This window comes from Planococcus citri, chromosome 1 (genome assembly GCF_950023065.1).
Source record: "Planococcus citri chromosome 1, ihPlaCitr1.1, whole genome shotgun sequence".
Taxonomy (NCBI): domain Eukaryota; kingdom Metazoa; phylum Arthropoda; class Insecta; order Hemiptera; family Pseudococcidae; genus Planococcus; species Planococcus citri.
In genome coordinates, this window is record NC_088677.1 from 7,050,727 (window position 1) to 7,076,576 (window position 25,850).

The window sequence follows — 25,850 nt, forward strand, 5'->3', positions numbered from 1 at the left end:
AAGTTTTTCCAACAATTACTCCTGAGTCTCGTTTTTTTTTATTTTACTAAAATTTTTTTAAAAAAATAATCACTTGTTGGCCAATTATTGCAAAAGATCCTGTCCTGTTAAAATGAAGTGTTGCTTTTTGACAAAAATTTTGTTTTTAGCTAAATGGCCATTTTTTTTATTTTTGCTCAAGTTAACTTTTGCCAAAAAATTGAACTTTTTGTCAAAATTTTTGAAAATACATAATTTTAATTTTAGTCAGAATTTCCAAAAAAAAAAAAAAAAAAAGAATAGAAATGGAAAAAGTAGCACTGTTTTTTGTATCAAATTGGTCCAAAAGTTAAAAAAAAAAAATAGCGTTTCTTCGGCAAAAATGATGAAAAAATAATTCATTGTTGCCCAAAATTGACCAAATTTTTTGCTTTTTCGCCAAATTTTAGAAATAATTTTACTTTTTTTTTGCTAAAAATTGTGAATTTTTTCTACAATTTTGGTCGAAACTTTCAAAAAGGAAAAAATCTTCTGCTTTTTTGCCAAAGTGGTCAAGATTTTTTTTTCTGAATTGAAAGGAAGTCATACATTTTCAAAAATGAAAAGAGTCCTGTGTCTTATTTTGTCAAAGTGGTCGAAAAGTTTAATTTTTTTGTCAGAGTTGCCCCAAAGTACTGTTTTTTGCAAAATTGTTTTGCCTTCGCTGTCGATAATTTTTGGAAAAATTCTCGAAAAAGTCACAAAATTTTCATAAAAAGGTTTCTTTTTGAGAGTTGTCAAAAAGTTCTTTTTGTTACCAAAATTAGCAAAAAATTTCATCCTTTACCAAAATTCATGAAAAAGATTGCAATTTTTGTCAAAATTGTCGCCAAAAAGTCTTGTCTTGTCTCGCTTGAATTGCCAAAAAGCACAGATATTTTGCCAAAATTCTTGAAAATGGTCATCATTTTGAAAAATTCTGTGTTTTGTGCCAAAATTGCCGATGAAAAAAAGTCACACTTTTCCCACAAAAATTGCAAAAAAAAAACATCACTCGTTGACAAAAATTGGCGAAGAACTCTCGATTTAATTTTTGCATTATTTCTAAAAAAAAAACCTGTTTTGTTCCGCTTGAGTTTGCCAAAAATTTCAACATTTTTGCCAAAATTTCTGGAAATGATCATAATTTTGACAACATTTAAAAAAATTTTATATCACTCTTTGACAATAATTTGGCAAAAAATTCTGCTTTTTTGCATTAAGTATTTCTGAAAAAAAAACTTCTTGATCGTTTCCAAAAATTACTCCAAGTCTCGCTTTTCTTACTAAAATTGTTTAAAAAAATAATCACTTGTTTGCCAATTATCACAAAAAACCTGCTCTGTTAAAATTGTGGCGAAGTGTGGCTTTTTGACAAAAATTTTTGTTCTAGCAAAATTGCCATTTTTTTGCTCAAGTTACCAAAACCTTGAACTTTTTGTCAACATTTTTGAAAATAATCTCAATTTTAGTCAAAGTTTCCAAAAAAAAAAAAAAATGAAAAAAAGTACCTAGGTACTGTTATTTTGCAAAATTGGTTCAAAAGTTCTACTTTTCTTCATCAGAATTTCCCCAAAGTCTTGTGTTTTACGTTTTGCCAAAATCGCAAAAAAAAATTTAGTTTTTTCAACAAAAATTACGAAAAAAAATTGTTGCCAGCAATTCACCAAATTTTTTGCTTTTTCGCAAAATTTTAGAAATGATTACATTGTTTTACAAAAAATACTCAAAAGTTTTGCTTTTATGTCCGAATTATCAAATTAACCTAAATTACCCAAAAAGCACTCGTTTTTCAACCAAAAATTGCAAAAAAATATCACTTTTTTCAGTTATTATCAAAAAGTCTTGGCCCTACTTTTTGTTGAAATTATGAAAGTGTTGCTTTTTACAAACAAGTGAGACTTTATGTTAGTTTTTGAAAAAGGTAATTTTTTTGACAATTTTGCTAAATAAAACGTGATTTTTTTGGCCATCACTTTTATTGCCGATTTGCCAAAAATTATAGCAAAAGATCTTGAATTTTTCATCAATAAAACGTTGCAAAATATTCCAATCCAATTTTTTGACAATAACTGCGGAAGGATGTCCCTTTTTTTTGGCAGTATTTGCCTACAAGTTTTGCTTTTTGATTCATTATCACTTCGGTTTTTTTTTTTTGGTGATGTTTTTTCAGATGTTTTGTAACTTTTTTGGTTACCCAAGTTACTGTTTTTTCGGGAGGGGGGGGGGTCTAGTACCTTTGTCTATGAAAAATTCCCATTTTCGTGTGTTTTTTTGGCGATGGGGTGGGGGGGGGGGGGGTTGTGTTTTTAAATCTGAAGAACCTGCACCAATCAGAATACTCTTCGACGAATTTTTCCTCAAAATTAATGTTCGCTCGTTCGTTTGTTTGTTTTAAAACAGGTGGAAGTGAAACTGGTCGAATATTCAAGTACGCCAAGCCGGCAGCTACAGCGCCCGCTCCAGCGGTGGCGGCATCCTTCAAGCCGTATCGTTTATGGGAATCTTCGTTCGGACCGGAAGATGATTTAATACCGAGTTTCGGGGCTAGCCAACGCACCCATCGCAGACCAACGGCCGGAGGAGCAGCAGCAGCAGCAACGAAAACTTCCAAAGCACCACCGTCCGGCAGAAGACCACCGTTTGGCGGCGCTGCTGCCAAAGAGAGTTCAGCCGCTGCTCACCATCATCAGTCAACCTATACTTTATGGGGATCGCCGAAGATAATCGATTTCCTGCCAGGAGTCGGTCCATCGTCGAACGGCAGCGGCACCAGCAGCAGCAGTAGTAGCATTCATCCGAACGAAGGATCGTATTCGTCGTCTCGTGGCACGATGTCGTCGTCGTCCATCTCGGAAGCGGAATCGTCTTCGATGGAATGCGACGAATACGCGTCCGATACGTTCGAAGTTCTTAGAACGACGGCTGGGCATAAAGGTCGCGACGCTTTCAACTACCATCACCAGTATCAGCATCAGTTCAGCGTACGCGGCGGTAAATTCTTGAATTTGAAACCGATCATCAACGGATTCGTATCGTTCACCGATCGTGGAGCGTTCCAGTACTACAAGAAACCAGCAACAGCAGCACCCGGCGCCACTAAAGCGACATCGACGACTATGATCACGTTAGCTTTACGAAGCAGCAACAGCAGCAGGCAGAGCGACGGTGGCCGGAGTGTATCGGATGCGTCCACAACGACAGCGGATGCTTCCGACGACGTCGAAGTGAGCAACATCGTACCGAGATCCGATTACGAGACTCAGTTTCACTTTAAACCGATCCAGCCGGCGTTCAAAGTACCCACCGATACGCCAGCTCTGATCGAACGTAGCGCCTCCGGAACGCTGTGGTGTAATAATCAGAGGCTGATGGTGTTCAAACACGAGTTAGACGAGGTTTCGATGCAGCAGCAACAACAACAACAAAGACCTCAGCCTCGAAGCCGAAGCCGCGCATCGGTCCACGAGTTGGATTCGTTTCAGCCGAAATTCGTCGTGAATGCGAACGACGTGGCGTGTCAGACCGAATGGATCGAATTGAACCCGTTCGAAAGGCTATCGTCGATGTCGATGGACACAGCTTCGTCTTTTTTCGCCGCAGCTGGGTCCGCTAACGAGAAGAAAACTAGCCAAGATCCGCCTTACGCGTCCGGCGCCATGTTTTTTTACGCTTGGGACGAAGTTTTTAATTTTTTGAATAAACCCGGCCTCGGAAATATTGGTTAGTATAATAATTAGTATTTCGATATTTTTTTGATGGAAAAACTGGCACTTACTCGTAGGATACTGTACTTATGTGATTGGTTTTGCTGTTTTTGTTTTTTTTTTTTTGCTCTAAATTTTTGCCCCCTTTTTTTTGAAATTGCAGATGTGAAGGCGCACCTGGACTTCAGCTGTTTTTTCTAACCCCGTTCACCTATATCTGTCTATTTGTCGTGCCCAATAATTACGCTTAAGAATGTGAGTAACGATGCTACTGTAGCTTACTGTAGCTTAAGCTTGCAATTCTTTTTGTAGTCGTTGGTTTGTTTTGGTTATTTAGAGAAATTGTTGTGAAATTTGATCCATTTTGGGTGTACTTTCTCTCCGGAGTGTTTGGGCAGATCTTTCGAAAATTCTTTTACGAAAGGCGATTTAAAAAAAAAAAAACAAGTAAAATTATTGACAAATGAATGCAGCGCTGGAAAATAATTTTCGCGAATTCATTTCATGTCACTTGAAATCTAAAACTGGAGAGAGAAACTCATTTGAAGTGAAGGTCACGTGTCTCAGAATTTTTGGAATCCCCCAACATTCTCCTAATCGAAAATTTGTTCTAATCGACTTAGAAAGCAGGTCTATTTTTGATACTGGAATCGATTGGAAACGATTTCCAACCGTTTTGAGCAATTCTGGAGCTTCCAGCAGATTTTTGAAAATAGAAATTTCCATAAAATTTTACCCAATGAAGTTGATTTTAACATCCCTGAGTCGATTGAAGGTGATTTTAGCCGTTCTGGAGCCTCCAGTCGTGTTGAAAATTTCAGATTTTCCAAAAGAAAATAAATTTGGATGATTTTGTGGCTCTTTTTGAAAATCTGGAATTTTCAAAATGTGATTATACGATCGGCTTGAAACAATCTCCAGTCATCATGGCTTGTCAGAAATAAAGCTTGAAGTGGATTTTAGCGTTTCACCTTGATTGGATAAAATTTTCATAAATTTGCTGGAGGCTCCAGAATCCAGAACTGCTTAAAATGGTTCAAAACTGTTTCCAATCGATTTTTCGGAGAGTTGAAAATAGCGAACGTGGCCAATTTGATTTTCAAAAATTCACCAGGAATCGAAAATGTACTTCAGTATTTGAAATATTTGGCCTTCATGACTGGAAAAGTTTTTTGTTTTGCCCCGTCTCACAAAATTATTAAAATATCAAAAAACATTTGAAAAACGAAAAATTGAAATAACGAATGTTAACCCCCTCTTCTCCCCTCCCCTCACCAAAAAAATTCGTGAACTTCGTAAAAAAAAAAAAAATCTGCTACAGTCCTACTTTGTAGCATTTTGAAATTTTGAAAGACACCCTGCTAATGGTGTAAGTCTCGCTTTCTGCTAAAAATAGTAAACAATCTTGCTTTTTGTAAACGTTGCCAAATAATCTTGCTTCTTGCCAAAATTGCCCAAAATAATGGATTTTTCGCGAAAAATTTCAAAGTCTCACTTTTTTGCCAAAAATTACCCAAAAAGCTCGTTTTTTTTCATTTTCATAGTTCCCAAAAGGTTCTTACTTTTTGACATACAAATAGATCCTCGGTATTTTAAAAATTGACAAAAAAGTCTCTATTGTTTGAAAATTGTTAAAAAGTACTTTTTTTTGGAAAAAATTGAATAAAAAAGTCTCCGTTTATTACGAAAACTTCATTGCCAAAGTCTTGCTTTTTGTTAAAATTGTCAAAATTTTACAAGTTGCTAGAAAATAACAAAAATTACAAGTTGCAAAATTGTTCCTAAAATTCTAATTTTTTTGTGCAAAATGTTGCAAAAAATCTCCCTTTTTGACTGAAATTACAACAAAAAAAATCGTCAATAGTTGCCAAAAAAAAAAAAACAAAAAAAAAACTGTTTTTTGATAAACTTTTCAGAATCTCGTTTTCGTCACAAAATTGAAAAAATTCTCGCTTTTTAACAAAATTTAAAAGTCTTGCTTTTTCATCAGAAATTTTCGAAAATTATCAAAAATTATCGTTTTATTTTTCAACCAAAAATTGGAAAAAATCTTTTTTTAACAAAAATTGAGAAAAAGTCTCCCATATATCGATGGTGTTGTGGAAGAAGGGCCAAACTGCATTTTTCAAGATTTTTTTCGCTCAGGGGAACAGTGCTATAACAGCCAGAGTTGGACAGATAAAAAGGGCCAAACTGTTTCAGAGCCAAGCTGCATCATTCAGTTTAGCTGTGAGATAGTTTGGCCCTTTTACCTTTCCATCTCCGGTTGTTAGAGCAGTGTTTCTCCGAGAGAAAAAAATCTTTAAAAATTCAGTTTGGCCCTTCTTCCACAACACCATCGATATGTACTTATTAAGTACGAAAACTTCATTGCCAAAAAGTCCTGCTTTTTGCTAAAATTGTCAAAATTTTACAGTTGTTTAGAAAATGACAAAAAGTACGAGTAGCAAAATTGTTCCGAAAATTATCTTTTTTTGTGCGAAAAGTTGCAAAAAATCTCCCTTTTTAACAGAAATTACGAAAAAATTAGTAAAAAATTCGCCAATAGTTGTCAAAAAAAACTGTTTTTTTTTTTTTTTTTTTTTTTTTTTGGGTGTTTGTAATTACTTGATTATTACACCCGTCGTATGAGATTTAAATCGAGTTGGTAAGGTCAAGTTTTTTAATTAGGTCTAAGAATTTTTTAATTTCGGAAGGGTCGTCTGGTATGAATAGGGATCTTTCATCTATTTGTGGGGATAGTCTGTGCTGGTGTAAGGAGGGACATTGAAATAGTAAGTGTTGGACAGATATAAGTTCTGAGAGGCAGAACTGACATGTGGGTTTTGGGGCCTTTTCATAGAGGTGATTATGTGTGATTTTTGTGTGGCCAATTCTCAGTCTGGTTGTAATGATTTCTTCAAGTCTGTTTAAGTGGGAGAGGTTTTTCCAAGGATGGACTAATTTTTTATGTTGAAAGAGCTTGTTTGTGGTTTGGAGGGACCAAAAGTTTTGCCATTTCTTAAGTGTGCTTTGGGTGAAGATAGATTTGAGGTCGTCAGCTGTGATAAATATAAGGGGAGAAAGGATGGTGGCAGATTTTGCATTAATGTCTACAATTTCATTTCCTAAGATTCCAACGTGGCTGGGTACATACATAAACTGTATGAAGAAGTTTGAATTTTGTAAGTCAAATAGAGTTTTATGAATATTTTGAATTAGAAGGTGATCGGAAAAAAGATTTTGGATAGCAGTTAGTGAGCTGAGGGAATCACTTTGAATTAAGAAGGACTTATTTTCTGATTCATAAGTGAGTATGTCACAGAGACAGTGGAAAATAGCTGTGAGTTCGGCAGTGTAGATTGAAGAACAGTTATGGATTTTAAAATTTGAAATTCTATCATTTATAGAGTATGCATATCCTGTGTGAAGTGTTGGTATTTTTGATCCATCTGTAAAGCAAAGATTGAATTTTTTGTATTCTGATAAAAGTTCAAGATAGTTCTGTTTTATTACTAATGGAGAGTGGCTATTTTTTGGGTAGTTAATAAGCTGTAGGTTGACTTGAGGAGGTTTTAGAAGCCAAGGGGGGTGTCGCGGATTCGCGGTTATTAATTATATTTGGCTATGTTTTTGTTATATTTAAAGTTCGCGATCTCGATAATATTCGGCTGCTAGGTTTGTTATCTTGAAGATTCAAAAGTTTTTGTTATTGTTTTTATTCGAAAATAAATAGAGTACGAAAAGGGTTCGTATTGAAGCGATTAAATCAATCGCCCTTATTGTTGAATTCCTTTTTCGTTATGGTAGCAGGCTGATCCTAAATAATCGTTCGTTTCGTCCTCCGAATTCGTTGGTAAATTCCAAAAATGCCGGAAACCAGCGAAAATGCAGAAAAGCTAAAAGCGTTATCCACCCGAAAGTCCAGACTTCGTTCTTCACTGACTAGAAGTATGTCATACGTAAGTGAAAAGCTGGCGACGGCAGATTTTAACGAAGTTAAAGTGAAATTGACAATGGTCGAAGATATATATAAAAATTATCTTGCTTTACTTGACGAATTTGACAACTTCGAAGTTCCGGATCTGGACCCTTTCATAGAAAAATTCGAAGATGACTACATCGCCATTAAAGGTAAATTAGAAAACAGTATCGAAAAATTCTCTAATAGCAGTGCAGTTCCAGGTTTTAAAAGACAGTGTACAACTGAATCTGGTGGTAGCGGTAGTTGTTGTTCTTCTTCAAAAGCTACGATTAAGTTACCAAAGTTGGAGTTGAAGAAATATGGTGGTAATCTACTTGAATTCGAATCGTTTTGGTCTTCGTTCAACTCAGCTGTACATAATACTGATTTAGAAGCAACTGATAAATTTACGTACTTGAGAAATAACCTGGTAGGCGAAGCTGAATTATTGTTGAAAGGTATGGGTACCACTGCTGCAAACTATCCAATCGCATACGAAATGGTAAAAAAGAAGTTTGGTAATAAAAAGAAATTAATTGATTTATTATACGATAATTTAACGAAAATTCCAAAAAGTAACAAATGGACTAAAAATTTGCGAAATACTTACGATAATATTGAATCGAATTTGCATGCTTTAGAAGGTGTAGGTGAAAATATTCAAAACAACACCATACTGTATTCGATGATTATGAAGAAGTTTCCGTTTGATATAATTATGAAAGCCGATTTGGATGTTGCAAGTAACGATTTATCCGAATTGAGGCAGAAAGTTGGCGAATTGATATGGAAACAAGAGCAGTATTGTGGTACTAATTGGAGTGAGTCATCCGATAATAATTCTAATAAAAAAGATTTTTTCAAAGGTACTACAGAGAGCTTGATAACTGGTGATAGAAAACCAAGTAAAAAATGTATCTATTGCGGTGAAACGTCACATTATTCCGATGAATGCAGCAAAATAACGACATTGGAAGACAGAAGAAAGAAATTAAATGGTCGTTGCATCATTTGTTTGAATCCTGGTCATCTCGCTAAAGACTGTACGGTAAACAAACCATGTGTACATTGTAAAAAACGTTGTAGTCATCATCGTAGTTTATGTATTAAATTATTTTCGAAAGAAGTTAGTAATCCTGAACCAACTGAATCTTTACTAATGAAAGATCAAGAAGGTAACCTGTTAGCAGCCACAATCAACGTTGGTAATGAAAGTCGTGTTCAGAAAGTTACCTCAATTTTGGATAGCGGTTCAAGAAGATCGTACATTACTACAAGGTTGGCCGATAAATTAAAATTGAAGCCTCTTCATTATGAAACAATTAGAATTTCTACGATTTGTTCCGAAGCTCCTAGAGAAATTTCAACCAAGGTCGTTAGTTTAGATATTTTTACAAATGATGGTGAAAAAATAAAAATCACTGCAAATACGATACCTAAAATTATTAATCGAATAAATCACCACGATATTAAGTTAGATTCCAGATTCGAGAAATTCAAGCTCGCTGAAGTTGATAAAAATCTTGTACCTGAACTCCTGATTGGAAATGACTACATGTTCGATTTTATGGTCATGGAAAAAGTAATTATTGATGATTCAACTTCGTTAATCAATTCGAAATTCGGATGGCTTGTTGTTGGTCGAATCGATAAAAGCCACGAAACTCCAGTTTTCTTCTCCGAGATTGAAATGGTAGAAAACCTATGGAAATTAGATGCGATTGGGATAGATGATTCAACCTCAGTGGAGGATATCGGCGATGAACTTGCGGTAAAAAGTTTTTATGATAATATAGAATTGATAGATAATCGTTATGAAGTAGCTTGGCCCTGGAAAGAGTACCCTCCTGATTTAAAATCGAACAAAGGGCTCGCCTACGGTCGTTTGAAATCTCAGATGAGAAAATTCGAAAAGAACAAAGAATTATTCGACGAATATGACAAAGTGATCAAATACCAAGAGTCTCAAGGTATTATCGAACGAGTCGACGAATCTATCAACGATAAAGAAGATTTAGTTCATTATCTTCCGCATCACGAAGTTCTGACACCAGGTAAAAGTACCAGTTTACGAGTTGTTTATGATGGTTCTGCAAAATCTCGAAAAAACGATAAAAGCTTAAACGATTGTATTTTTCGTGGTCGTGTTCTTTTGGAAACGTTATGCGGTTTGATTTTGCGCTTAATGTTGAGATGTTTTGTATTAACTTCTGATATTGAAAAAGCATTTTTGCAAATCGGTTTGAAATTACGTGATCGCGATTTCGTTAGATTTATTTGGATAAAAGATTTTAAAAAACCGCTGACCTTCGATAATTTGATTATATTTCGATTTACTAAAATTCCGTTCGGTGTTATCGCTAGTCCGTTTTTGTTAACTTTAACAATAATTTTTCATTTAAATCAATATGATTCGAAGTTCGTTCCGCTATTACTAAGAAGTTTTTATGTGGATAATCTTATCTTGAGTGTCGATTCGGTAGATGAAGCTATTGATCTTTATAATTTTTCAAAATCTTGTTTTAATGATGCTTCGATGAATTTACGTAATTGGGTTACGAATTGTAATGAACTTAAAAATGTTTTAAAACCGGAAGATCGTTTAGATGTATCTGAAATTAGTATTTTAGGGTTAAAATGGAATGTTAAAAATGATACTTTCGTGATTAATCATAAACTCGCTAATTCGGCTATTATTATTACAAAACGTGAAGTTGTAAAAAAGGTATCCTCGATTTTTGATCCATTAGGTTTTTTGTGTCCTGTTGTTTTACCAGCTAAATTATTTATTCGATATTTATGGGGCAAAAACTTAGATTGGGATGATGTTTTAGATGAGAAAGATCAAAAGTCGTGGAAAGAATTATTAAATAACTTGAATTGTATTTCGAATGTAGAAATAGATCGGTACATATTTCGTGGCGGTAATGCTTGTAATGATTTTGATTTACATTGTTTTGTTGACGCGTCTCAAAAAGCTTATGCTGCAACCGTTTACGTTAAGAAAAATAATTTAACTCGTCTCGTTTTTGCTAAATCTCGTCTTGCTCCTCGCAATAATTTAACTATTCCGAAGTTAGAATTGTTAGCTTTATATATCGGTAGTCAAATCGTGAATTTCGTTAAGAATGAATTTTCTGATGTTAATATCAAAAATATTTATGTATGGTCTGATTCCAAATGTGTATTATCATGGTTATGTTCGAAAAAAGTTTTGCCCAAATTTGTAGAAAGAATTGTGAAGAAAATTGATAAATCGTTCAATTATCGCTACGTTCCATCTGCTGAAAATCCTGCTGATATAGCCAGTCGCGGTGCAGAAGTGCAAGATTTGAATTCGTTCTGGTGGGAAGGCCCCACATGGTTGAAAGAGATGGAAGTTGCTTGGCCAAAGGCAATGAATTTACAATTTGAATCCGAACCTGAACCTGAACCAGAACCAGTACTTATCTCCAATAATACAGCTGTAATTCAGCCTCCTTTTAAAATCGATTGTACTCAATTTAAAACCCTCAACTATCTACTTGATGCAACGTTAAGCTACATGAAAAATGTCAATCCGAATAATATTGTTCAGAAAACCGAAGAAGCTTTCAACCAGTGGATTATGTATATCCAAAACAAAAATTATCCTGATATTTCGCAACCTAATCCGCTTGGTTTAAAACGTGATTCTCAAAATATTATACGTTGTCATGGACGCCTGGTTGAATCATGTCTCGACGATAATGCAAAGTTTCCAATACTTCTACCTGAGAAAGAATACTTCACTCACTTATTAATTGAAAAAATTCATATCGATAACTATCATGTTGGCGTTTCGCATACTCTCTCTGAATTGAGAAAAAATTTCTGGATTCCAAAAGGCAGATCGACGGTGTACTACGTTCTAAAAAAATGTGCTAACTGCAAATACTACGATGGTGGTCCATATAAATATCCTGCAATTCCTCCGTTACCTGAATTTCGTGTAAATCAAAGCAGTCCGTTTTCCTGTTGTGGTATCGACACATTTGGTCCTTTATACGTCAGTGATAACTCAGTCCAGAAAAAAGTATTTGTTAGTATTTTTGTTTGTATGATTACGCGTGCGATTCACTTAGAACTTTTAGAGAATATGACCACTCAAGAATTCCTACTCGCTTTTCGTAATTTTATAGCATTACGCACAATTCCAAAATTTGTAATAAGTGACAACGCGCCGCAATTTAAAATAACTAAATCGGTTTTTGAAAATCTTTGGAAACAAATAATTTCTGATAATGATGTAATAGATTTTTGTAAAAATAATTCGATAGAATGGAAACTGTTACCTGAATATGCCCCGTGGCATGGCGGTTTTTACGAAAGGTTAATCGGTATAGTGAAAATGTCGCTAAAGAAAACAATTTTTAATTGTATAATAACAGAAAATCAATTAAGAACCGTGTTGTACGAAGTAACTTCTGTAATTAATTCGCGTCCTATCGTTTATGTCGGTGAAAATGATAGTAATGTATTAACACCTAATGATTTGATGAATAGCAAATTCGATTTTATTCCGGATATCGATAATGTTAAAAATATTAAACGCGATGTAATCGTAAATTTATGGAAAAGATCTAACAATATTATTAATCAATTTTGGAACGTTTGGAAATTCCAATATTTAACTAGTCTTCGCGAACGTAATATTAGTATAAAACAAAAGAAAAATGTAGTAGATTTAGTTCCTAAAGTAGGAGATATCGTATTAATCGAAGGTGATAAAAAATTTTGTCCTAGAGGAGAGTGGAAAGTTGGTAAAGTAATTAATGTTAATGTTAGCTCAGACAGTAATGTTAGATCAGCAATCGTTGAAACTAAAAATTCTAAACTTACCCGTCCCATTAACAAATTGTATCCCTTGGAAACATCGTAATTTTTCTCGTTTATACTTATTATTTTAAATTTAAAAATTCGTTTTTTTTTTTTTTTTTTTCGTCGGGAGTGTCGCGGATTCGCGGTTATTAATTATATTTGGCTATGTTTTTGTTATATTTAAAGTTCGCGATCTCGATAATATTCGGCTGCTAGGTTTGTTATCTTGAAGATTCAAAAGTTTTTGTTATTGTTTTTATTCGAAAATAAATAGAGTACGAAAAGGGTTCGTATTGAAGCGATTAAATCAATCGCCCTTATTGTTGAATTCCTTTTTCGTTAGGGGGTATAATATTGGTTTTTGGATGAGAGTTTTGGGATTGATTTGAAGATCATTCAACATTGTGATGAAATTAGAAATGGGTCCTTCTATATGATCAAAATGTTGGGGGTTGGGTGGGTTAATTGAGTTTTGGAGTGGATGGAAAGGGTTGGTGGATGCATTTGAGATGAATTTGTTTGTTATGAGAGTTCTTCTGAAATCTGGGGGTAATTCTGCTGCTTCACAATATAGGCTATCTATTGGAGAGGAATAGAGGGCTCCTAAACAGATCCTTAGGGCTGAATTTTGAATTGTTTTTAGGATATTTGAAGTTTTATTTGAGATATTTGCAAAGCATGGGCTTCCATACTCAATTTTACTGCGAATTAGCGATTTATACAAGTGAAGTAGGAGTTTGCGAGATGGTTCTTTGATAAACTTTTCAGAATCTTATTTTTCGCCACAAAATTGAAAAAAATGCTCGCTTTTTAGCAAAATTGAAATGTCTTGACTTTTTACCAGAAAATTTTCGAAATTTAACAAAAATTATCATTTTTATTTTCAACCAAAAAATTGGAAAAAAATCTTTTTGTGGCAAAAAATTTCGAAAATAATTTTTTGCTGCTAATGTCAAAGTTCAGTTTTTTGGAAAAGAAATTGGACATTTTTTCGCTTTCTAGTCTTGTTTTCTTATCAGGAAAATTATACCAAAAATGCTCGTTTTTTTCATCCAAAAAATTGTAAAAAAAAAAACTTATTTTTGACTAAAATTCTCGCTTTTTGGAAAAATTGCCGGAGAGTCTCATTTTTATTTTTTTCTCCAATCTTTGTGTTTTTTTTCTTCACAAAAGCTTCATTGCCAAAAAGTCCTGCTTTTTGCAAACATTGCCAAAATTTTACAGTTTATTAGAAAATGAGAAAAATTACGAGTCAAAAAGTGTCTTTTTTGTCAGAAATTTCAAAAAATAAATTCGCCAATAGTTGCCAAATAAAATTTTCAGAATATTGTTTTTCTCCACGAAATTGAAAAATCTTTCTTTTTAAAGAAATTGAAAGGTCTTGTTTTTTCAACAGAAAATTTTCGAAAATTACCAAAAACTATCATTTTTTCAACCAAAAAATTGGACAAAATCTTTTTTTGGCAGTAAATTATCAAAATAATTTTTGTGTCAATTTTTGCCAAAAATCCCTGCTTTTTGCTGCAAATGTCAAAATTTAGTTTCGCTTTTTAGTATTGTTTTTTAATCAGGAAAATTATACCAAAAATTCTCGTTCTTTTTCGACCAAAAAATTGTAAAAAAAAACTTCAGTTTTGACAAAAATTGCCAGAGAAAATGACAAAAATTACAAGTAGCAAAATTGTACCAAAATTCTCATTTTTCTTGTCCAAAAAGTTTCCAAAAAATCTCTTTTTTTGACAGAAATTACAAAAAAAAAATCGTCAATAGTTGCCAAAAAAACTGCGTTTTTGAATAAAATTTTCAGAATATTGTTTTTTGTCACAAAATTGAAAAAATTCTCGTCTTTTAGTAAAATTGAAAAGTATGGCTTTTTCACCGCAAAATTTTCGGAAAAAAAAACAAAAAAGACCATTTTTTCAATCAAAAAATTGGAAAACATCTTTTTTTGAACAAAAATTACGAAAATAATTGTTTTGTTAATTTTTGTCAAGGGCTGCAATTCTCAAAGTCTATTTTTTGTGAGATAAATTGAAATTTTTTTCGCATTTAGTCTTGCTTTTTCATCGGGAAAATTATGCCAAAAATTTTCTTTTTTTTTCAACCGAAAAGTTGCAATAAAAAACTCCTTTTTTGACAAAAATTCTCGCTTTTTGGAAAAGTTGCCTGAAGTGAAAGTCTCACTTTTTCTCCAATTTTTGTATAATGTATCACTTTTATAAATTTTCTTGAATTTCTATCTAATTTCTGGGGCTTTGGCGCTCCTCAGAAGTATTGAAATCTCGTTTTGAAAATCAGTTTGTTCAAAAGAAGGGATGAAACATTCAAATTTTTTGAACGATTACGTTCAGTTGTTACAATCTAAATGAAAAATTGAGCTTTCACGATGAAAGTTGAACTTTGTGAGCTTTTGTAATAATTCAAGTTGTTTGGAATGAGTTTGAAAAAAAATTATTAGAATTGAATTATTTAGCTAGGGTAGTTGATGGGATTCAAAATTTTAGAGTAGGCCCCGCACCCTCCCCCCCCCCCGCTCTCCTAATCATACCTTCCTAAACTCAAAGTTTAATTTGATGAAATTTATCAACGATAATGAGGTTTGAAAAATGTTGAAGCTCCTGGGCCCCACGAGATCTTAAAATTTGGGAAAATTGACTTGGAAAAAGTCAGAGAAAATAATTATTTGAGAGTCTAAACCCTCTATTTAAGTGTTTCATTTTTTTTAAACTCGAGGACGTGATCTAAACCTATACTTATTTAAAATTTTCAAAATATTGAAAAATATGTTACGCGAATAAATACTTACAATGTTTCTGTTTCATTTTACAGGAGCTTGTGAAAAATTCCAATTCAATGTATAATCAGGTCTCTTTAAATCAATCTAATGGATTCGAATAGAAGAAAAAACGTCTTCTGCTTCATCATAAATGTACTTACACAATGGTAACTTGGAAAAATCGTCGAAAATGGTAAATTTAAAAAAAAACTACACACACACCGAGTTTAATAATCAGGAATATAATTATGTTTATTATTGTACGAACTATGTAGCAAAGGAAATTATTTTCAAAATATTTCTTACGCGACTTTTTCTTTCTATTAGCTGATAATAATGTATATTATTTCCGTGTCTTTTTTCTCTCTTTTTTTTTACGTGTAAAATATTTTTATATAAATGAGACGTTTGAAAAAAAAAAAATAACGATGATCGAGATTCACGACACGACGGTTTCTTTTTATTTTCAAATAACCTGTCGTCAGTTTACGTTTCATGTTTTCGATTCGTTTCCTTTATAGAGCCTATATATTCATTAATATGGAGAAAATATTGTGATAAAATTGATAAAAACAAACTATACAAATATAATACTATAAAAACCAAAAAAAAAAAAGACAAAATTTATGAAAATAAACGATATAATGATTGATTAATTAATTAAGTAATACTATAAACACGATTATTATTTTTTTTTTTTTCAATTTTCAAATCATCCACGAATATAAAAATTTCCTGTTTTTTGTGTCTTTTCAATCGAAATGTCATTACTTTTGGGTCATCGTACTACGACGTCCATGTTTGTTTTTTCCTACAGCTTCGCGTTTCTGTCGTTTATTATTTCCGCTATAATATTATTTTAATTATCGATATTTTATAAATATTTCGAAATGAAATTTTGTATATTAACGATGTACGATGTGTGAATTTTTATTTTTTATTCTGCCGCGTGAAATTTTATGCATATAAGATGTGTTTAGGATGTAAAATCCAAAGTATCTGGTACACAAATGACCAAACAAAAAAAAAAAAAAGCTAGGAAATAACGTAAATTTACTTTTTATATCAAATATGTAATTGTAAATACCGAAGAATATCTTCTCATTTTGTAAATTACGAAATGGTAAAGAGGATGGATTATTTGATCGATATATTACGTATATTGATTTTTTTTTTTTTTTTATCAAAAATCTTTGATATATTAAAGCAACAAAGGGTGAATTATTGCCTCGTTTCGAATATTATTTTTGAATTTTTTTTCTCCAACGAATGACAGAAGATAATATTTTTTTGTTTATTTTTTTTTTCTAATTGTACATAAAGTATAAATTTACGCGAAAAAGTACTTTTAAAAAAAGAAAAGGTGTACATTTACCGGAGGAAAGAAGGTTGATTTTTGGTAATTTTTTTTCTCTCAAGAGATGAAACTTGGTAGATATTTTTTCAACGAATGATTCGAGTTTCTTCGCACATCACCTTCTTTTTTCGTCGAGTTGATTTTTTTCTAGTATTTCTAGTAATTTTACGTCGAGTTTTTTTTGTTCGAGTTACTAGGTGCTTCGACTATAAATAATTTTTGTTATTTTATTGTACGATTGTTGGATTGTTTTTTTTGTAATTTTTTTTTTTTTTTTTTTTTTTTTCAATTATGATGTTTGCAAAGTAAGGAATTTTGGGTGATTTTTGGAACTGGAGAAAAACGTAGTGTTTTCATCATGTTGAGATTTTCGGATCATCGTAATTTGAGAGTCGAGTGTTTGAAAAAAAATGTTTCTTTAAAAAAATACGAGACCTCGTGTAAATAGTCGAATACGTTGTACAGTTCCAAAATCACCTGTTTCTTACCAGTTCCCCTTCTAAAAGCTGTATTATTACCCGCTATATCCAATATGTTGACTCGAGTTGGCCACAATGACGCTGAGAATATTATAGATCTTGCTGCGAGTTTAAAAAGCGAATTTATTACCGAGTCTTTTTACTCGCGTAACAAAATTTCGATGTTTGCAATTCGATTTCAATTTCAATGGAAATCTCCTTTTACTTCTACGTTTAACGTGATCATTATTCGTTGGATTGGTAGGATTAAAATGCGAGAGTTTATCGAGATTTTGTTACAATGATGGTCTCATAGGTACGTCTGATTTTTGTTTTTCCATCATCGGGGACCTGGGTGCCCCTTCTCGAGTCGTCTAATGCTGATTTTTTGTTGAATTTTTTTGTTGTGATGGTCCTCGTGTGTGAGAAGACGTCTTGGTAATTGCGATTAAGATGTAAGAGATATTGTAAAACGTAAGCATTAATGGTTAAATCGACTGTGATATTTTAAATTTGGTAATTGTTTTTGTATCGTTGAAAAAAAAATAACTTTTATTCGGCAACATTATTAATAATGTGGAAGTGGATGTGAAATTGAGTACTTGAGATTCTGATGATGAAGTGAGAGATGAAAGCGCTTAGATAGGTGTTTTTTTTTTTTTTTTTGAAGCTATTAAAACAGTGTTTTTTTTTTTGTATCACTTATACTAATTATTATACCTAGCGAATGGCATATCTTTTGAGATTTTTACTTCAGGGCAGCATAAAAATTACTGTATACGTTGATCTCAAACTGAATATTTAGTGGCGAGTGATTCGAATTTCGAAATTGGATTTTTTTTTGTCTCGTTAAACCTGCCCTTTCTCTCTTCCTCTCTTTCATCAAATTAATGATTTTAGATTATTTAATTAAATTTAAAAACGTGTATCGTTGAGTTTTAAACTTTTGTGCGAATTTATTATGGCTTCTTATTCTGGGATTTATATTTTACGTTTTGTCAAATATTTTTGTTAACGTTTAAAAATGTATTTTTTTTTTTTTTTTTTTTTTTAGTAGTTTAAGAGTTTTATTTTAGTAATAATATGGTCGCATACACCCTAGTTTTTTTTCGCGTGTATGCAGTAGGATTTTTCTTATGGATTTTTGATTTTTTTTAGTAACGATGGATTTTTTTTTCTGGTCGTGTTCAAGTTCAGGTGAATTTTTTTATCCCCTTTGTCGATGGGTAATTTTTTGATATTTTTGAAAATGCTAAATATTGGGACCAAGAAAAATAATGCAGGAAAATGATGCAAATTTTTGAATTTTTTCAAAGCTAGGAATATTGAATTTTGAGCAAGTTTAATAAAAAAAATTGAAAAAAAATCCTGTTGGAAAATTTTGATATTTTTGAGACAGGAAAAAATTATTGATTGGAAGGAGACTGAAGTGAAGAGAAAATGAAGTTCTTTGGAGAAATCTGGCAAAAAATTACCTATTTTTAGGTACATATTTGATGATTTTGGAATTCACTGTCTGAGAAATTTTCACATTGAGCCAGTTCAATTTGTACTTTTTGGCTGAGAATGGAAGTAGCAGAAGATATGAGGAGGGAGGGAGATCGTGGAGTAGAGAACAGAAAATTGTCAACATTTTGATTGTGAGGGGGGGGGCCATTCGAATTTTTGAAATAAAATTTTTAAAAAATGAGGTCATTTAATTTTTTAAAATTACCTTTTTTGGTGACCTGTTTTCTGCTCTAATCCTCTAAAAGTTGTTAATTTCTATGAGGAAAAATTTCCTGAAAATTTCGTTGTCATTCGACCCCAATCCCCCCCCCTCCCACCGCAATTTCAAAAAATTGAAAAAATCTGATGAACTTGCTGTCTTGAAATTCTTTTGAGTAGCCCTTTTTTCTACAAAAGGCTTCTTTTGGTCCATCTCAAGGAATGTTGGCCTCTTTGTGCAGAGTCCTTCCCTCCCCCTCCCCCCTCCCCCAAAAAAGTTTGAAATTCTTTAAAACAGTCGAAGTCAAGGGGCATTTTTCTAAAGTTGTTATTTTTATCGTAATTTTTATAATTAAGTCCCTTTTTAGAAATAGACCCCCTCCCTCACCCCCCCACCATTTAAAAAGAATTGAAAAATTTTGATGAAATTCTTATCTCTAAATTTTTCTGAATAGCCCTTTTTTCTAGAAAAGGCTTCTCCTGGTCCATCTCAAGGAATGTTGGCTGTTTATATAGAACTCCCCCCCCCCCTCAAAAAATGTTTGAAGTTCATAAAAACAGTGAAAGTCTGGGCCTTAAATTTATCAAAAATTGTCAAATAATTTGTCCAAAATTTAATTTTAGGAATCGTAATTTTTCTAAAAAAAAATCCTCTTTGAGAAAGAAACCCCCCTCCCCTTTGGGCCCCCCCCCCACAATTTTAAAAAAATTGAAAAAATCAGATGCAATTCCTGTCTCAAAATTCTTCTGAAAGCCCTTTTTTCCAGAGAGGGCTTCTTCTGGTCCGTCTCAAGGAGTGTTGGTCTTTTTGTACAGAGCCCAGAGCCCCCTCCCCCTCCCCCTCCCTCATATCAAAATAATTTTCAATCCATAAAAATGAAAATCTGGAGCTCTGGGAACATTTTTTTCAAAAATTGTTATTTGACCCATCTCAATTTTTGCAAATGATTTCCTTTTTGAGAAAAAATTCTCCTCCTCTCCCCAAGAGCCCCCTCCCCCTCCACATCGAAAAAAATTTTAATTCATAAAAATAGTAAAAATACTTATTCTGGGCCTCTGGGAACATTTTTCAAAAATTGCCATTTCACCCATCTCAATTTTTGCAAATGATTTCCTTTTTGAGAAAAAATTCCCCCCCCCCAAAAATGTTTTTTCAAAGCTGTGGAAAAAACTAAAAAATGCTATGATGAAAATTTTTTATCAAGCGTTTGATTTTGGGCTAAAAATCGCTCTGAAAGGTCCAATTTTTCAAGAACATTTCTCCCTCTCTACAAAGTTGATTCTCGTGTACGAAGCCTCCCCCTCTTCATAAAATTGAAAAATTTCAAAAATGTTACATTCATGCGTCGCAGTTTTTCAATGTTTATTGTTTTTTTTTTCAAGGAACCTCCCCCTCCATCCCCTCTCTCAGTTCTCTGTGTCTCATTCTTGGTCACTGTTTTAATTTTTTTTTTTTTCAAATTTGAGGATTCCTAGTGGCATTTTTTTTTTTTTTTGGAAAGCAAAACATCAAAAATTGGAGCATTATTTTCACATGAAATCCAACAATTTAGGAGGTAGGGAGCTTAAAATAGCGTAACTTCAAGATCAGGACCACCCTTGGTGACCTCAGCTACCTATAAAATCTTTGGACCATTGAAAATGAGGTTTTTGCAGAGGGGGGGGGGGGGTGAAATTGAATTTTGAGAACATTTAAAAAACAAAAAAATGTTTCAAAAAAAAATCTCTAAAAAATCCAACTTGGTCTCAAATAACGTAATGGAACAAATAATTGTGATTTTGATTCTAATTAATCGTTCAAAGCCCCCTCCCTCCCTCCCACCTCCTCTCCCTTCAATTAAATTTGCAAAATAAAAAATTAAGTCCATCAGAACACGACCTATAATCCTGAAACAAAGATTAAGTACATACAATAATTTTATTATTCTATCAAAAATGTAAAACCGTCGTTACTTTTTATTATTTTTTTGTTTATATTATTTTCTTAATTTTACGATAATTTTTTTATACCTATCAGAATAATATTTAGAACGTTATTTTGCTGAGAAAAAAAAAATATGAAAATTGCATCGCGTAAATGAAGAAATTTTTGTATAATAACGTAATTGTTTGCTAAATACCTTATGAAAAAAAAAAATGAGACGTTCTAAAAATGAAGAAAAAAAAAGAGATTACGATACGATTTTTAAAAAAAGTATAAAAGAGGTCAACTCGCTTACGAATAATTATTTTCATTTTGTACGAAATAACGCCTAAAAAAGAGCGATTTTAATCATCGCGAAAGGGTTGCATTTCGAATAAGTATAAGCATTCCAACAACAAAACTGGCGAATAAAGTTCTTCTAATAACGTGTCGGGTTCATCGAATAATTATATTTTTTTTTGTTATTAAAACGCATGAAATACCGAACTTATCAAACTTGGGATTTTATTTAGAATTCAGTATTAATACTGAGGCCCTTATTTTTATTATGAAAGCGCCCAGTTTTGAGTTTTTTTTCTTTTCGCACCTCTTGATTTGAATTAATTTTTTTTTCTTTTCTAATTACGGATTTATTTTATATAATATGGAGCGCGCGAGTGTGATACTAGATGAAAATTTGATAACGATGATGATGAAGGTAAATGGTAATATCTAGAGAGATTTTTTTGTGTGTGAGGGAATATTGTTCTTAGCTTTTTTTTTTCGATGGTTGATTGGTTGAAAGGTGTTTTTATTTGTTTGTTTCTGGTTTGGTAAAAATGATTTATTCACGGACTTTATGTTATGAAAAAGTGTACAAAATGTAGAATAAACGTTTTTACGCGAAGGGATCGAGTATTAGGTGTATAAACTGTATTTTTGTTTTAGGTTTATTTACCTCATTTCTTCTTCTTCTTCTTCTTTTTTTGTTTTTTGAGAAAAAAATCTTGTATGTAAACAAAGAGTCTTTTGAAGAGTTAAAAATGTGTACTAGTCGCAATTTTAGTGGAAATTTTTTTGTTAGTATGTATAATGTGAATATGTAGTACAAGAGTATGAGGAATTTTGCACTGCGAACGTTTTCCCCTCCCGTTCTATATACGTCTCTTTGTCTTGCGGTTTTTTTCCTTCTCCCTTGCATGGGTGAGGATATTTTTATTTTTTTAAAAAAGCAGTGTTGGCAAATTTATGGAGATCGATAATGTGACCTGATGATTGCGCCTGGATGTTTTCCTTGGGAAGATTTGTGTATTCGATCGAACTTTATTATAGGCTAGGTAGTTTCTTTATTTTGTTGTTGTTGTTTGTATTAGTGATTTGCATTCTTGGGTTTTGTTATTATTATGCCATCTGTATCAGTGGTGCATTTGTTTAGATAAGTTTAGATCGTCCCTGTCGCATGGTTTTGATCTTGGAAAGTGGCAAATTCTATCAATTTGTTGATACGGCCATGAATTTGAACTCTCTCAGCCGTTCAGTTGACTAAAATTCAGTATAAATGTATCTTGATTGGCATTTTCTCGCCTAAGATGTTCCCAATCGTCAAACGGACGACATTTTCGAACTCAGCGCCCTCGAAAATGTTGAAATCGATACCCATGAAGGTTTTTTATCATTTTGCCCCTTCCACCCCCTGATCCTCACTCCAACCCCCTTCTCTAATCTCCAGAGTGTTTTCAACAGCTGATTAGAATCGTGAAGAATGTTTTTTTTTTCAAGTTGAAAGAATGTTCAAAATGTAATTCCTAAATTGATGAAAATTGTCTAAAACGGGGGATGAAATGTAGGGGGAGGGGGGGAATGTTTCTTACAGCGATTAAAATGAGGTCACGTGAATGGATTGCATGATTTTTGTCGATTTAGATTGGTTTTTATTATAAAAGTAAAGATAAATCTGTGGGGGATGCAAAATGTTAACCTTAGTTTACTGAAGCTCATTTTTTTTGTGCAAATGTCTTACAAATGCCATTTTCTCGAAAACCGTGTTTCTAATCGTCAAATGGACGCCATTTTCGAACTCAGCACCCTCGAAAATGTTGAAATCGATACCCATGAAGGTTTTTTATCATTTTGCCCCCTCCACCCCATTTCCCCCACCAACACCCTCTTTTATAGTTTTGTCCCCTTGGGTAGTTCCTTAAACATCTGATTGAAATCTTGAAGAACTTTGCTTGATGATTGAAAAATGTTTCAGAACTGAACTTGAGTCAATCCCGTTATTTGAATAGGGAGGGGGTGTATGTTGTGGAAAGGGTGAAGGGGAGGGGGTGGAAATTCCATCCAGTGATAAAATATCGTCATGTATATCAATTTCATAGTTTTCAATGGCGCTGATTTCGAATCCAACGTTCATTTTTAGTTTGGATTGAATTTTAGCGAGGAAGCTGAATTTCGAATATCTCGAGCATAACCCCCTCCACCCCCCCTCCCCATTATCCTCTTCAACCTCTCTCTTAATCGTAATTGGTTTTTATCGGCCAATTTGAGTCGTAAACTGTGATGTTCTTATGGTACAAATTTTTTCCCAAACTGAACCTGGGGGTGGGTCATATTTTCTTTATTTGGGTGGAAGGAGAGGGGGTAAGTGGGGGGGGGTGAAAATTCCATCTAGTGATAAAATATCGTCATGTAAGTATATCGATTTCATGGTTTTCGATGGCGCTGATTTCAAATCCGGTGTCCATTTCAATCTCCGGGTTACCCCCTCCCCATTTTTTTAAATCAACCCCCTCCCCATTTCCTTGACTTGAATTGTTTTCTAACGGTCAATTATTCAAGCTGTGAAACATGGTGCTTTGATGATCCAAATTTTGTTGTCTAAATCGAACTCTTCGATAGTTCGAATGTGTCAGAATTGATTAGAGTGGGGTGAGGGGAGGGGAGGGGGTGAGAATTCCATCTAGTGATAAAATATCGTCATGTATATCGATTTCATGGTTTTCGATGGCGCTGATTTCAAATCCGGTGTCCATTTTAATCTCCGGGTTATCCCCTCCCCATTTCCTCAACTTGAATTGTTTTTCAACAGTCAATAATATTATTCAAGCTGTGAAACATGTTGCTTTGATGATCCAAATTTTGTTGTCTAAATTGACCTCTTCGATAGTTCGAATGTGTCAGAATTGAGTAGAGTGGTGGGTGGGGCGAGGAGAGGGGGAGGGGGTGAGAATTCCATCTAGTGATAAAATATCGTCCTGTATATCGATTTCATGGTTTTCGATGGCGCTGATTTCAAATCCAACGTTTATTTTGTGCTCCGAGTAACCCCCTCCATATTTTTTTTCGTCAACCCCTTCCCTAAGTACAAGTGGGTTTTTTTCAACGGTCAATTCAAGTCGTGAAGCACGTTGCTTTGATGATCTATTTTTTTAAATTCGAAATTAAACTCTTCGATAGTTCGAATCTGTTGGAGTCGAGTTGAGTTGAGTGGAGGGTGCGGGGAGGGGAGGGGGTGAGAATCACATCTAGTGATAAGATATCGTCATGTATATCGATTTCATGGTTTTCGAAGGCGCTGATTTCAAATCTGGCGTTTGTTTTCGATTTTGAATCGAATTTTGGCAAGTTTTGAACATTTTTGTTCTTATGAAGACGTGTCAGCTATTTTTATCGCCTTGATCCCAATCTGTAATTTTAGGATATGAACTACCATCGATGAATAAGTCCCATCTTTGGAAATTTTTTCTCAGAAAAGCACCACTGATATTACTCGGATCAGTTTATTCGCACCTCTGGTGTTGAAAAAATTGGCCAATTGTTTCGGGAAAAATGAATAAATTCCGCAGCTGAATTCTGCTTCTCCATCGACACATTATCAAGTTCACTGCCAACACTGATTGTACTATAAATAATGATTTCCGTTTACGTATCTCGTGTAATTTAAATTTCAGGGTATTAAGATGATTAATGTACATGTACGTTTTTAATTTTACCTTCTCTTATGGTTTGTGTTTTGTTTTGTTATTATTTTTTCGTTTTCTTTTCATTTTATATCGGTCTGCAAATGCGGACTTCTATGGCTTTTTTTTATGGGCGTTCATCGTATTCGCGACGACGGATCGATGAACGATTGAAATCTGTTGAAGAGTATCGACTCGATCGAGAGAATTTATACAATCAAGGATGAGTGTAGAGTAGACGTGAATTATGAATTCGCGTGAAATTTCGAGTCGTTATTACCCCGCAGCAGTTTCAAGAATATTAATATGATCGATGCCAAATCCAAATCCAAGTTTTTCATTTGTTCTTTCGCTTAATATTGGATTTTGGTAACTTGTTTCAACGAATTTATAAGATGATTATTGATTATGATGATAGATGATTGTGGTTTTAGTAGAATTTTACATCGAGGTAGAGTGTTTCCTACCCCCGAATATGGATGTTCTATTGTTGTTTCTCTATTTTGTTTGTTTGTTGACTGGTTGGTTTGTTGGTTCAGAATTTTATGAAAAAGAAGAAAAAAACAGTTACCAGGGTTTCTTTTTTTTCTCTATATAAGGAAAGAATCGTGGTTATAGGTAGTTATAAATATTGCCGGAAATTGGAAAGTGATCTAGATTTACTATCTTTATAAATTCATTCGTTCACTACTCCTTTTTATTCCGTATGGATCGCCCCTCCTTTCCCCCGCCCGCCCTTTTGCCCTTGTTTCAGCACCCCAATTACTATTATAATTTATATAACGTTCATCTTATCATTTTTATTATTTTCTAGGGTATAATGTATTTTAGAATTTAATTACCTACTATTACCAATCGGTTTCTTGTGTAAATTCCGGATGCGTTGAAAAATTCTGATTTCTGATTTCGAACGGAGTATGAAGTAAAGTACTCGTGTATTGTTGTATTGGCGTATAAAGGTGCGGTGGTTTTTCTTGTTCTTGCATATATAATGTGTATTAATGGAGTACGTAATAATATAACAAAATTTTAAAATAGAAAAAAATGAAAAATTTTATTAAATGATTGCTGTATTTTGCGCGGAGGACTGTTGTATCGCTTATTGAGATTATGTAATGTAGTTATGTTTAATTGAACACAAAACGAAAAAAAAAATGGAAAAAAATTGTAACTATTAAATTTAAAATAAAATTATAGCGACTGA

The 25,850-nt window shown here is 33.3% G+C and overlaps 2 protein-coding genes across 4 annotated transcripts in view; both read left to right on the plus strand.

Annotated features, from left to right (window-relative positions):
- The window catches only part of LOC135846290 (uncharacterized), a 47,551-nt gene extending 21,701 nt beyond the window's left edge, over window positions 1–25,850 (plus strand). For 2 of the 3 annotated variants that reach the window (XR_010558941.1, XR_010558943.1), the window contains exons 6-8: window positions 2,401–3,720; window positions 3,868–3,959; window positions 15,316–25,850. Coding sequence is in view for 1 of the 3 variants with exons in the window: in XM_065365299.1 (XP_065221371.1) it covers window positions 2,401–3,720; window positions 15,316–15,347 (1,352 nt within the window). In the remaining 2 variants the exon portion in view is untranslated. The remainder of the gene's footprint in view (window positions 1–2,400; window positions 3,721–3,867; window positions 3,960–15,315) is intronic. The other variant, XM_065365299.1, reaches the window with a different exon arrangement.
- On the plus strand, window positions 3,966–9,188 carry LOC135842727 (uncharacterized). The gene is made up of 2 exons (XM_065360324.1): window positions 3,966–9,019; window positions 9,126–9,188. Exons 1-2 carry the CDS (start codon window positions 7,553–7,555, stop codon window positions 9,186–9,188), a joined length of 1,530 nt encoding a protein of 509 aa, XP_065216396.1. The 5' UTR covers window positions 3,966–7,552.